Source organism: Halichoeres trimaculatus, unplaced genomic scaffold, assembly GCF_033239565.1.
Source record: "Halichoeres trimaculatus isolate MK-OKI-2021-1 unplaced genomic scaffold, fHalTri1.1 fHalTri1_scaffold_19, whole genome shotgun sequence".
Lineage (NCBI taxonomy): Eukaryota > Metazoa > Chordata > Actinopteri > Labriformes > Labridae > Halichoeres > Halichoeres trimaculatus.
Window position 1 is genome coordinate 10,551,177 of NW_027437197.1, and position 11,882 is coordinate 10,563,058.

General features: G+C 38.3%; 2 protein-coding genes and 1 non-coding gene across 3 annotated transcripts; all 3 read right to left on the reverse strand.

Annotated features, from left to right (window-relative positions):
• Positions 1-2,572: 2,572 nt before the first annotated feature.
• On the reverse strand, positions 2,573-6,373 carry LOC141808491 (C-X-C chemokine receptor type 2-like). The gene is made up of 2 exons (XM_074695118.1): positions 4,283-6,373; positions 2,573-3,888 (listed from the first exon to the last, which is right to left on the reverse strand). The coding sequence occupies exons 1-2, from the start codon at positions 4,287-4,289 to the stop codon at positions 2,813-2,815; spliced, it is 1,083 nt and encodes a 360-aa protein (XP_074551219.1). The 5' UTR covers positions 4,290-6,373; the 3' UTR covers positions 2,573-2,812.
• Positions 6,374-6,527: 154 nt separating this feature from the next.
• On the reverse strand, positions 6,528-10,811 carry nabp1a (nucleic acid binding protein 1a). The gene is made up of 6 exons (XM_074695119.1): positions 9,808-10,811; positions 9,008-9,146; positions 8,571-8,642; positions 8,269-8,353; positions 7,715-7,784; positions 6,528-7,247 (listed from the first exon to the last, which is right to left on the reverse strand). Exons 1-6 carry the CDS (start codon positions 9,899-9,901, stop codon positions 7,039-7,041), a joined length of 669 nt encoding a protein of 222 aa, XP_074551220.1. The 5' UTR covers positions 9,902-10,811; the 3' UTR covers positions 6,528-7,038.
• A 539-nt stretch (positions 10,812-11,350) lies between these two features.
• Positions 11,351-11,432, reverse strand: trnas-cga (transfer RNA serine (anticodon CGA)). Its single transcript has one exon. It is a non-coding gene; the product is annotated as a tRNA-Ser (tRNA).
• Positions 11,433-11,882: the final 450 nt, after the last annotated feature.

Genomic DNA, 11,882 nt, shown 5'->3' on the forward strand with positions numbered 1-11,882 from the left:
TAAAATTACTACTTCCTGACCTCAGTTCTTCTCCGATGAAGAAAAGTTGTTGTTGATTACCAGGTAATTTAGCAGATAGAGATAGCTGCCACTCTCCTGCCCAGAGGTATTTTTAGGGCAAGACCCACTGGATCAAGTTGCATTAACAGCTCCCTTGACTTGTCTTTTGGAAGTGACGGCCTGGCTTTTCCTCTTCTGGTTCCTTCCTTTTCAGCCTTTAGTAACCATTTCCCAAAGTGTGTAACCTCTGGAAACTCTTCTGCAGAGCAAGTGTGCAAATCTTCCTTGAGTTTCTTATTATTCCTGTTGGCTTTGATATCTGTTCTTCTTTACATTCTGTTTGAATACAAGTCCTGTCCAGCAAGCAGCACCGGGTCCCCCCCCTTCTCCTCCCATGAGCTAGACCACCCCACTCATGATCTCCCCTAGCTCTGACAGTCAGTCCAATGGGGGAAATGACAGTCCCAACCCGGCAAGCCTTACAATGACAGCTGCGTGGTGATGCGTCTGCCCACTCACAGCTAGGCTCCCGCCCCCTCTTCATTTTTAGCCAACCTGGGGTCAGTAGAACATGTGAGATGGTGCAACACTTGGCACCCAGCTGGCGGCGGTCAGTATGGGACAGATATTCAATTTGTAGGTCAAATGTTGGGGCTGATGTTAGCCTCCTGATGGTGTTGAGGTGGTCAAATATCATACAAACATAAATGTTAACACTGTATTAATATTGCAGCTGGGAAGCTGTGGCCTTATGTCAGATGTTTTAGGTGTCTTCTGTTATTACTGACAATGCTGTGTTGGTATCCTAGACTGCAATGAGGGCTCAATGAAGTAATTTGAAAGAAACTCCTATGGGGTAAAATAAATAAATGAATAAATAAATAAACCTGTTGAACAAAATGAACAACACAAGTTATTTTTTCATGATCAGAATTTCACAATAAATAAAAATTAATGCCTTAGACTTGGATACTCTTAAATAACGCCTTCTGATTTTAAAGGTTAAAATTTAAATTTACCTCTAAATTGACTTGCTTTTTGCATACAATTTTACTGATATGCTACAAACATGAAATATCTGAGGAAAACCATGTGTTGCAGTGTAACAATAAAATGTAGAGAGCAAGTAATGAAATAATTAGTGAAGCAACATCTTACTGCTGCGTGTCATGTGGTCAAATCACTTCAAAAAAGCTTAAATAAAGTTTTACGAGTCATTTTGAATTGATAGCATTGCCACATACACTCACCGTCCTCCTTATTGGAAACACCTGACCATCTGCTCATTAATGTAAATATATAACCAGCCAATCACATGGCAGCAATACCATGCACTGAGACATCCAGGTATAATCAAGAAAAGCTGGTTTAGTTTAAACTAAGTATCAGAATGTAGGGGTGATTTAAGTAATAAAACTTCATGACACAAAGGTCCAATCATCTCAAACTGGTTTCCTGAACATGACAATGAGTTCCCTGTACTCGAAGTCACCAGATCTCAATAGGACGGAGCATCTTTGAGGTGTGGTGGAATAGAAGATGGTCATCATGGACATGCAGCCGACAAATCTGCATCACCTATCCTTTGCATGCCTTTCCCCACTCTCGCCATGTTCCCTGTTATATCTGCTATCTTATCCTCTCTAATTAAAGGCATAAAAGACCGAGAAAAAAAAGAACTTAAACAAACAAACAAAAACAAACAAACAAAAAAAAAAACAAAGGAAAAAGAAATACATTGTGTTTCCACTTAAGGCAAGCACAAAATATTATTTAGACTACAGTTACTTAAAAGGGTGATGGGATGCTATTAAGTTATCATAATACAGTTTAAGATCTATTGCTTCACAATAAAAATCAAAATGGCTGCTAGTAGTATTGAAAAAACTGATTGTGGCATCTGTTGCTTGTTAAGGTGGTATTGCAACTAGAATTGTCTACGATTAATTGCTTTTGTGACTAAAAAAAAAACTTAATACATGTTTCAATGACTTATTGGGGCATACATAAATCAACAGTTTTCTCCTATTTGGTTTTATGGGCTGAACTACTCTTCAATCAGCCATCCTAATTGTTGTACCTAAAAGCGAGCTTTTGAGTGCATCAGTGGATCAGTGGTGAGGTATGAAAGACAAGGAGCATGGTTCTTTATCTTATATCTATATTATTTTATTTTATGATAAGCCCAGCTAACTCAGTGCAAAGTAAAATGCCTCTCTTATACAAACGTGTAAAACATACAATGAAAAAGAAAAAACAAAAAGAAAGCTTTGTGCAATGTTATAAAATATTTTAAGGGCAGTTTCATTTCACTGTTGATAAAGTAAATTATAATTACACCTGCTTCCTCATATGACAAAAAAAGAAGTGAATGTGTAATGGCCTAAATATAAAATAAAATAATACACCTATGCTAAAACCAAGTTACAAAATGAAAAATATCAACAAACTTTACATTATGTCTAACTATATCAAAAGGTTAGTCATATCAAAACATCATTTAGCAAGATTTTTAAAAAATCCTTCCACAAGACTTTAAAAAATGAATGAAAGGAAAAGATATAATGGTTGGTGAAATATTTAACAACAGCAATTCAAAGTCAATTTAAAATGAAAACAAAGAACCTAGGGAAAAAAATAAATGCATTTTCCAATTTGTGAGACTATCCAAGGCTACCTCAGATAGATTCTAAAATGAGTTATTTTAGCAAAATATGATCCACAGTCAAAACAACACATCTGAGTATCAAAAATATTGATTTGGTGTCCAGCACTTGGTTCTGTATAAAAAAAAGTTGCTTGTCTTGTTTTCTCACATGAATGTGGATGTGATTTCCGAAGACATTGAAGACCTGCTAGATCTTGACACAGATTTTCTTTGTACAACGCCAATTCTCTTTAATATCTGAAGCAGCCGGCTCCTGAACTTCTCCCCAACAAAAGCATACAGCACTGGGTTGACACAGCTGTGCAGCAAACCCAGACTCTGAGTGGCGAACATGGCTTCGTCAACCGCCATTCTTGCTTGGCAGTTGTAAGGTACGACCTTTGACCTGAAGAATGTGTCCACCATCACTACAATGTGGTAAGGGGTCCAACAAAGCAGGAAGGCAACAACCACAAACACTATCACTCTCATGGCTCGTTGGCGCTGGAAACCTCCACGGATGTGAAGAAGGCGTTTAATGGTTACTCCATAGCAGGACAGCATGGTGACCAATGGGAACAGGAAACCCAAAGTGTGGCGAAGGAGCCTGGTGGTCAGCCTCCAGACATCAGCATTGCCAGGGTCATACTTTTCAGCACACATCATATTACTGGAGTTTGTAGATTTGTAAGATGAATTTAAAAGTCCAGGGAGAGACAGAAGTGCTCCAACACCCCAGACAAAAGCACAAACTATCCAACTGAGCCGCTGTCGGTTAGCTCTGCGTGCCTCCATAGCTCGAACAATCACCATGTAGCGATCCATGCTGATACATGTCAGGAAAAGAATGCTGGAGTAGAAGCTCAGCTCTTGGAGGATGGTGATAATTTTGCACATGGCATCTCCAAACACCCAACCCCGTGTGACAGATGTGGCCCAAAATGGGAGCGTAATAGCCAGCAGGAGGTCAGCAATTGCCAGGTGCAGGAGGTAGAGGTCAGAGGGAGGAAGGGCTTGCTTGCTGAGACCAATCACCAGCCCCACCAAGAGGTTACCGGGGATGGCCAGCACAAAGATGAGGACATAAAATGCACTGACAACAAATGTCAGTGGGTCGGGGATGGTGAAAGGGTTGCATGGCTGCGTATCAGGGTTCAAGATGAACTCTGAGTCGTTGTACGTAAAGTTGAGTTCCTCATAGATAGAGCCGAAGTCTATGAAAAAGGAAGATGTGTTTGGATCTGTTGGCAGCAATATAAATAGAACTTTAGTCAACTGTACTGGAAATACTTTTCAAAGAAATTGACATGAACTTACTAAAAAGTAACAAAACAGATTTCTAACAGATAAGCTTGACTTTGTATACAAGCAAGGTACATTTGTTCAAAACAACTCCATCTGTATCATACATCAAATTTTAAATAAATCAGCTCAGCCTGAAATATTTCTGGTGAAACAGAATTTTTAATCTTTACCAAAAAAACAAAACAGTAAAACAGAAATCATTTTTACATTTTATTGGACTTTTAATTCTGAATGTGCTAACTACATATCTCTGTTGAGCCTTTTGCAACAACCCACTTTTTCTACAAAAACATCAAAATAAGTTGAAAATTAACAGTTGAAAATACTCACCAGTCATTGTGGTGTCCTCTTTATGCACAGCACTCAATCTGGGACAGGAAGGTTGAGGAACAAACACTATATGTCTCTACACCCCTCCCATCTCTCATCAGCCCATTTTCCCCTGTTGGCCACAAAGTCAAACATGGTGTTTTGTTCAAAAACATAAAAAGGAAGGCACATTTTCACACGTCCCAGCAAATTTAGGGTATGACATTTCTCAAAAACCAACAGTGTTTTCACCTTTTCTGTGTGTTTTGCAGTTCACTTCTCAAACACTTGTATTATAAGGTATATCTGTAGTAGATATTTTACTGCATACTTTTATTTCAATCTAAATTGTTTTTATATTTACAGATTTAATGCTTTTATTTTTATTATAGTGAATGATTTCATGTACAATCAATGTATTTATCTTCTTTTTAGCTGATATTAAGAACACATACTTAAATATTGTTTTTCAGACCCTACTTAAAAAAGAAAAGAAAAAAAAACATAATTAAAAAACATAACAAACAAAAAAAACTGTGTATTCTGAATTGTCACCGTTTGTCACTTCAACACAAAACTTCCCCATCAACAAACACATGGTTTGTTATCCAAGTCACTATGTCATGGGATGTGTCACATTGCATTTTGATCGAAAGAGAAACTAACAGTCACTGTGATGTTTACACATTCAAAATAAACACAGTTAACTGTTATGAAATTCATAAATGTAGAAAATCAGAGCATAAGATGTGTGATTTTACTTATGTATCTATTGAAATACTGGGTCAGGCTCTTGTTTCCGAGAGCAACACCCAAGATTCTTGATAAGTGCCACTTGTTATACCTGCTGAAATAATGTCATAAACCATAAGGGTTAACCACATATCCGACTGGCCAGTGCTGCTGAGGAAGTTCCCAGCTCATGACATACGTCTGTGTTGACACATGAGCAACTAGCATCACATTTCCTGCAACACTTCTCATATGTTTTAACTTCCTTCATGTCACAAGTACAAGTTTCAATCGGGGGAGAAATACCTAAGTTTGTTTTGATCATTTAAGGATGAGCACTGTGGGAAATCTGAGAAGCTGCTACTAAACTGTTTTCTTTTTAGCATTAGATAGAATCATATGACCATTTTAAAACTTCTTTTGTATTCTTCATTCTTAGCCACTTTTATCTCTTCTCATGGCTTTTACTTATGGTTGTTATCGGGACATGGATGGTATGAAATTAACTTTAATAATCCAAAATCCAAAATGTAGGTTCAAACTGCTCTCCACAGCTACCAGTAAAGAGACACTCACCAGGATGACATTAAGTGTGTTATTTGTTAAATGGCCGACATGAGGTCTGAGAGCCTTATAGCTCTGGTGCTTGGTGCAACAAAGGAAATTAGGAAACAGTTTTGATCTGTGCAACATATTACTAAAGTGGGAAAATTTAGAATTTCTGCCTTAAGTTTTTATATATCTATACTGACAGGGGGATTTACTGGTGTTTTTATAACACTGATTCAAGGTCTCAATTAGTGTCAAAATGTAACCCTTCAGACAAATATAAAATGGTGTATTTGTATTTCAAAATGCGTTATGTAGACATGTAGTTCATTTATTTAAACACTAGGTGGTGTTGTAGAAAAGATTTAAAATGGACTTCATGTGGATTTCATGTTTACTTTGGGTGTATAACATTTCTGTTCTTATCTGTTTACAGGCATGGATATTGTTTATTAGTGTGTGATTTATATTTTTTGTAATATATTTTGTAGGGGGTGATAACGATACTGTTCATACTTGTGCATTTGACTTGTCAGGAAATTGGGGACAAAAAAAGCAAAAAAAAAAGAAACTTTCAAGGCGAATGGATGGCAAAATATTCAAAAAGGGATTTAAAATGACTGAAGTTCAGTTTATCCAAATGTAGGTACTTTTATTGACATTCCCAGTAACTTGTGTTCAACTGCAAAATACACTGCAGAAAACCAATTGTGGCACAATTACTGGAAAATTTATTCGGTGAACCGTTTTGCCAGTATTGAAGTGGTCCCACCATGATTATGGTACAATTGATGGCAATGAGAAAACATGTCCTAGGAAAAATAAAAAGTCTAATATCAATCTACCTATCCTTTATTAAAAACTCAAAACTAACACCTTTCCTGTCACAGAGCCACATCAGACAGAGTTTGGTTAAGAGAGAAATGTCGCTTGTGCATTCAGTCAAAGAACTCACTTCCTCAACTTAAGGCCTTTTCCACTAAAAAGTAGAAATGGTTTTCCTGATTTAACTGACAGGCAACCTTGCCGACATAAATTAAGAGAAGAAAGTGCATCAAGTGTTCAAGTAGGGTGTATAGTTCAAAACAGAAGAGGGTGGGGGCCAGAGGAGGGTATATTGGGGGTAACACTGGCACAGAGCTTGCAATTTGCAGTGAGATTAAGAGGACAAGACTGAGAAGGCAGACAACAACTCAAGCATAAAGCTTGACTGTAAAAGGAGTCCCGATAGTGCATCGAATGGTAGATCATGATCCCATTGTGCTGCTTTACTGAGTGCACCACTTGTGCTACACATAATTAAACACCACAGTTAATTATGGTAGCCAGTACAAAGTTCCAGAAAAAATGAAGCAAAACTTCCCAAATCTGTTTCATTCTTTTGAAAGCAGAGATTGGCTGTGATGAGGAGAGGGCACGAATAATAAAGAAAAAAAAGGAAAGGGGGACATTGTGACATCCGTTATTTTCCCACAAGATCCCCTATAACCTGTTTTTCATCTTTTGGCACGCCGTGGATCCCTGCCATTGCTAATGGTAACTGAAGACTTTGCTGATGTAGGGGGGCCTGCAGCAGTTACAGGAGGGGCTCCATTTCCAGGTGAGCGGCCGTTTGGTCGCCCCATGCTTCCAAATGCAGGGTCACGGGGGGCACCAGGTGGTGGATTGTTGTTATTATTGGCGAACGGGGGCATGGCACCATTACCTGAGGGGAGAGAAATATAAAAACAAGCCCAAACAGAGACAAGTTATTTGGGGTAACAAGTTACGAAAGGTTTTTCTTTATCATTGATCACTTCATGTCACTGAGGGAGCAGCACGGCCACTGACATTAAATCGACATTGGCAGGATTTCATTTACAACTCTGTTTTCAGAATTTAGCATTATTGGAACATTCATAATACACATTGAATTGAATCAATAACAGTTAAAGTTTGGTCATACCAGTCTTTAATTTTCTTTTGGTAATGATAGATAAGTAAATGTTTTTTGTCAGGATGTATCTCATTCGAACATGTAAAATTCCTGCTTGCATTTTATGTGGGTCAATTTTGGATTGCTGTTCTCCTTAAAGGGCAATCTTAGGGTGGAGTAAAACATCCTGTTGTTTTCAACAGGAAACCATGAGTTCCTCTAAGTAGTTTTCTGAAAAACAAAGATGATATACTGACCTGGTGGGGCAGGTGTACCTGAATTCTGATTGGGTGGAGAGTTTCCTCTTTGATTACCATCTGGTTTACCCTGAAAGATGAAGAGATTACTACTATTAAGAAGTAACCAACACTGAAGCACATGACCTGATAATTCCAGTTTCAAAGAAATGTTAGTTTAATTTAAAAAAAATGAGGATGGTAAACTTCCTATCCTTTTATTAGCCCTGTGGTAATGTATCATGCCACACGTGTATTCTTGTAGCTTTAGCTCAATTGCTAACAGTTACTGTATCTTTTTAGATTAAGCAGCTTGTTAACAGCTATGCACATTTATTGCATGCAACTTTATTGCACTTTTTCAGCCCCTTGAATAATTAGAGACTGAGGCAATCAGTGCTCACTTTGATGTACTTTAACATGTTTTAATACTTAAGCACAGTGTATTGCTTTTGTATGAAATGTAGTTACGTTAGAATTTGAGGTAGTTTGTTATATGAAGGCAAAGAGCTATAAAAATTCCACAGGGATCCTGCAAATGTGTGTGGTCTGGGTGTTGATATATGGATACTCACAGACTTGTTTTGCTGGTTTGATTGAGCAAGCAGCTCTGGGTTTGGTTCACTGAAGTTTGGAACTTCTGAATACACCATACAGAATCTATAGAGAATTTTAAAAAAAATTAAACACTGAAATGCAAGGAAATGTATTTTATTAGCATGTTATTTAAATGAAACAGTTGTAGTTAAAAAATTAACTGCAACAGATTTATGCTAGCAAAATATGTGCCTCTAAGATATGGACAAATCTTTGTAATTGAGATAGTCTTGAAAACATGATGAAAAGCAACCAAAATGACTTGTGAGCAGCTACTCACTCTCCAATCTTCTGCAAATCTCCTCCTCTTCCAGTGTATAGTGTCAAGCACCCTTTCCAGATGGATGCATAGCTAATAAAGACAATGAAAGGTAAAGTGATGAAAACAAATAATGGCCTCTGCAATACTTGAATGAGAAAGTCAACTGAGAACTTAAGAACTACTGCACACTTATTTCTATACTTGCAGGCATGGAAAACTTGATATTGTTTTGGTTAAAGGATTCAACGTCAATAGTTGACCAAAGGGATTTATAAGAAATGGTGGGTTTCTCTATTGTTTTCAACAATACAAGTGTAAAGGCCAGTATATGGGAATTGTTTTTTTCCTTTTTAGTTGGCTGTAGATATCTTCTACAGTTGGGTGCTAGAAATTTTAGCAACAAAAGTCTCAAAATTAATTTGTTTTTTAGTTTCCAAGGCACAAACCACCCCTACCCTCTGGTCAGCTTAATGATGTCCCCTGGCTGGATAAGGCTTCCAAGTTCATCCCACACGGAGATGGCAATGCTCCCACTCTTGTCTGCTACCTTGCATGAGCGGACTTCATGGCCATCTTTTGTTTTTGTTACTCGCCCTGGAAGAACAAAGCATATATGAGTTTGGTATGAGATATGATTCCCCTATCACACAACCCAAATTCTAAAACTTTTACAGTGGCTACTAACCAGAAAAACAATACAAAACATTTTTTTAATGTTAATATTTCATTATGGCCAGCCCACAAAAACATATTTGCCATGCCTCTGACATAAGTAACCTCTATGACCATGGGCACATTTGTGGCTGGATTTGTGAAGAGGCATTAGTCATTATGCTTTATTTATTTTTACAATTCAGTCTCCGCCCTGTATTCTGTGTACATTTTCATCTTCTTCTTTAAGAATGAAGTTTGATTAAAATGATCAAATCCTTACTCTGCAAGATTTTCTTTCTCGGTGTTTCTTGTCTATTATTACTTCGGACTACACTGCCTGTTGAACTGCCTCAGTATGCAACGTTGTATAAAACGTGTTGAATGTATAATGCTGCCATGCTTTATAGTTCGACATCTCTTGTGCACAGAATTTCTAAGATGTTACCTATAAATGTAGCAAAATTCGTTAAGAAAATCATTGGTAACATTGATAAATAACCGTAAATCATAAGCAACATTCCAACCTGCCCCTTTAAGAAAAACAACACACGAGTTGATGGTATGTAAAGACTGGTTCGGTAGGCATGGTCCAACAACTTACCGATTTCCAAAACGATGAATACGATATTCAGATTTTTCGACCCCGGCTTCACGTCCTTTATCAAAAACACAGCTTCGCCTGTCGGGGCTGCCATTGTGAGCCTTGAGGGAATATCAATGTGCTCTCCTCTGTCACTTTACAGCAAGAAGCGCTCACAGTTGTTCCTGTGTAATAGGCAGCTAAAATGTTAGCTTTAGCTTATCAAGCTAATTAGCCTGCTGAGCAAGTGGGAACCAAATCGCAACTTCAGTGACTTAGACTTCAAAGTAACGCCTTGATAACAAAGATAATTGTTTTTAAGGTATCTAAATCACTATCCTATAAGCGCTTGCGCTGAACTGGTCCCTATCATACAGCTAGAGCACTATTATGGGGACTAAACTGGATAGCAAATACGCTTTCCTGAGAAGCGCTAAGCTAACCATGAGCTAACTTGTACTTGAAGCTAGTAGGCTATTTTATAATTTCAGGATATTTTCACGGTTTTTGCCATGGTGGCAGCAGCAATCTTCACATAACTATATTTATCCGAAAACGCACAAAGGTGGCTCCCAAGCACATAAAGACGGTGCAAAAGCGGTTGATCAAAATAAGAAAAAAAAATCTGTAGTAGCGAGTCGAGCCTCTAAATGACTCACACAGACCTCTCGTCTGGTTTTAAACCACTGACGCTAACAATCTAGGTACTTCAGTTAGAGGTATCCGTCGTTAAGGCTTTCAGATCGATCGCATTTCCTTTATGAGCTTCTGTCTGTAGAGTATGAGGAACTAAAGGCTTGGCTATCGCGCAGTTTGCTTTGTTACAAGACTAGTGTGTCTAAAACTACTAGTGGCCCCTTTCCTGTTTAAACTGCCCGAACAGCATTGTATACAGTGTCCTATTAAGTAAAACCTTAATCCAACTAAAGCCTCAAAACGCTTTTTTAAAATCTGTACAGGCTGTTGACAGCACGCTTCCCCCTGCTTGAACAATGCCCCAAAGTCTACGTAAGTGAGCAGTGCCGGTCTGTTTTATTTATCTTGGGAAGTTCCATTATCTATTGTGACAAAGGGGATTCAAATCGAGACAGTCTATTTGCACATTTAACCAAATCAAGGTACTAGTGACAGTGCTCGGGGTTTTACGTTTTTAAATTCTATTTCTGCGGCAGTTGTTTAAAGGAGTTCAAATCACGTGCACGCAGTGTGGTTATTTTTTTCCAAAGAGTAGTTGGTTTGCCCCATATGGATCCCATTCACAGACAACGCGAGATCAGAAAGCACAAGGAAGTTAGATTGTTTGGCTACGTGAAAGTGATTATTGTTATGATTACGTGACTAAAAAACACTGTCATTAAGTAACTTTAAAGCATCCAAATCTTACTGCTTCTAATAAAATAGAACGACAACATAGGGATTATCCACCACACAGTACGAGATTGTATGGATTCCGAAGCGCAATACAGGTTACACAATACGATTGAGTATGAGAGCCGTTCGCGTACGGTTTATTGCCGCATGTGTCCTTGCCGTTCGTTTCCTTTACTCAAGGCGAAAAGGAAATCGTCACGAACAGGATTCGAACCTGTGCGGGGAAACCCCATTGGATTTCGAGTCCAACGCCTTAACCTCTCGGCCACCGTGACGGCTCACTCAGTATACATGCTGCTAGACAATTCGAATATCAAAACCACTACCGTTTGCTACTGTATTGCGAGCTCTAATTGAAGCGTTCACATCTCCCCCTCTTTTTTTCTTCAACCCCGTTCCTAGTCGCTTTCGACATGAAAAGTATTGTCGATGTAGGTCAAAGACAACAGGATGTTGCCATAAGTTTGGACATTGGAGGGAGACAAACACCATCGAAACACTTGCCCAGCCACAGTTGTTCGACGCAACAATATGACACAGAATCGAAGTAGCTTCGAAAACGTGCAAAAATGCAAAATAAGTCATGCAGACATACGGAGAACTATTTGCATGTGAGATCATTTTTGATTCTATTGGAATCACTTAATATGCAGTACTTACTGATATTCGCAGTCTTCATTGATTTCAGTCCTAGTTTGTGTTTTTTTGGGGGGTCAGACCATCCA

Excerpts from the sequence above, each read along its gene's own strand:
- nabp1a (XM_074695119.1), bottom strand. The coding sequence starts at position 9,901 with ATGGCAGCCCCGACAGGCGAAGCTGTGTTTTTGATAAAGGACGTGAAG. Across the intron at positions 8,643-9,007 it reads ATCATTAAGCTGACCAGAGG|CTATGCATCCATCTGGAAAG; the intron begins GTAGGGGTGGTT and ends TGTCTTTATTAG. Across the intron at positions 7,248-7,714 it reads AGGTACACCTGCCCCACCAG|GTAATGGTGCCATGCCCCCG; the intron begins GTCAGTATATCA and ends CTCTCCCCTCAG.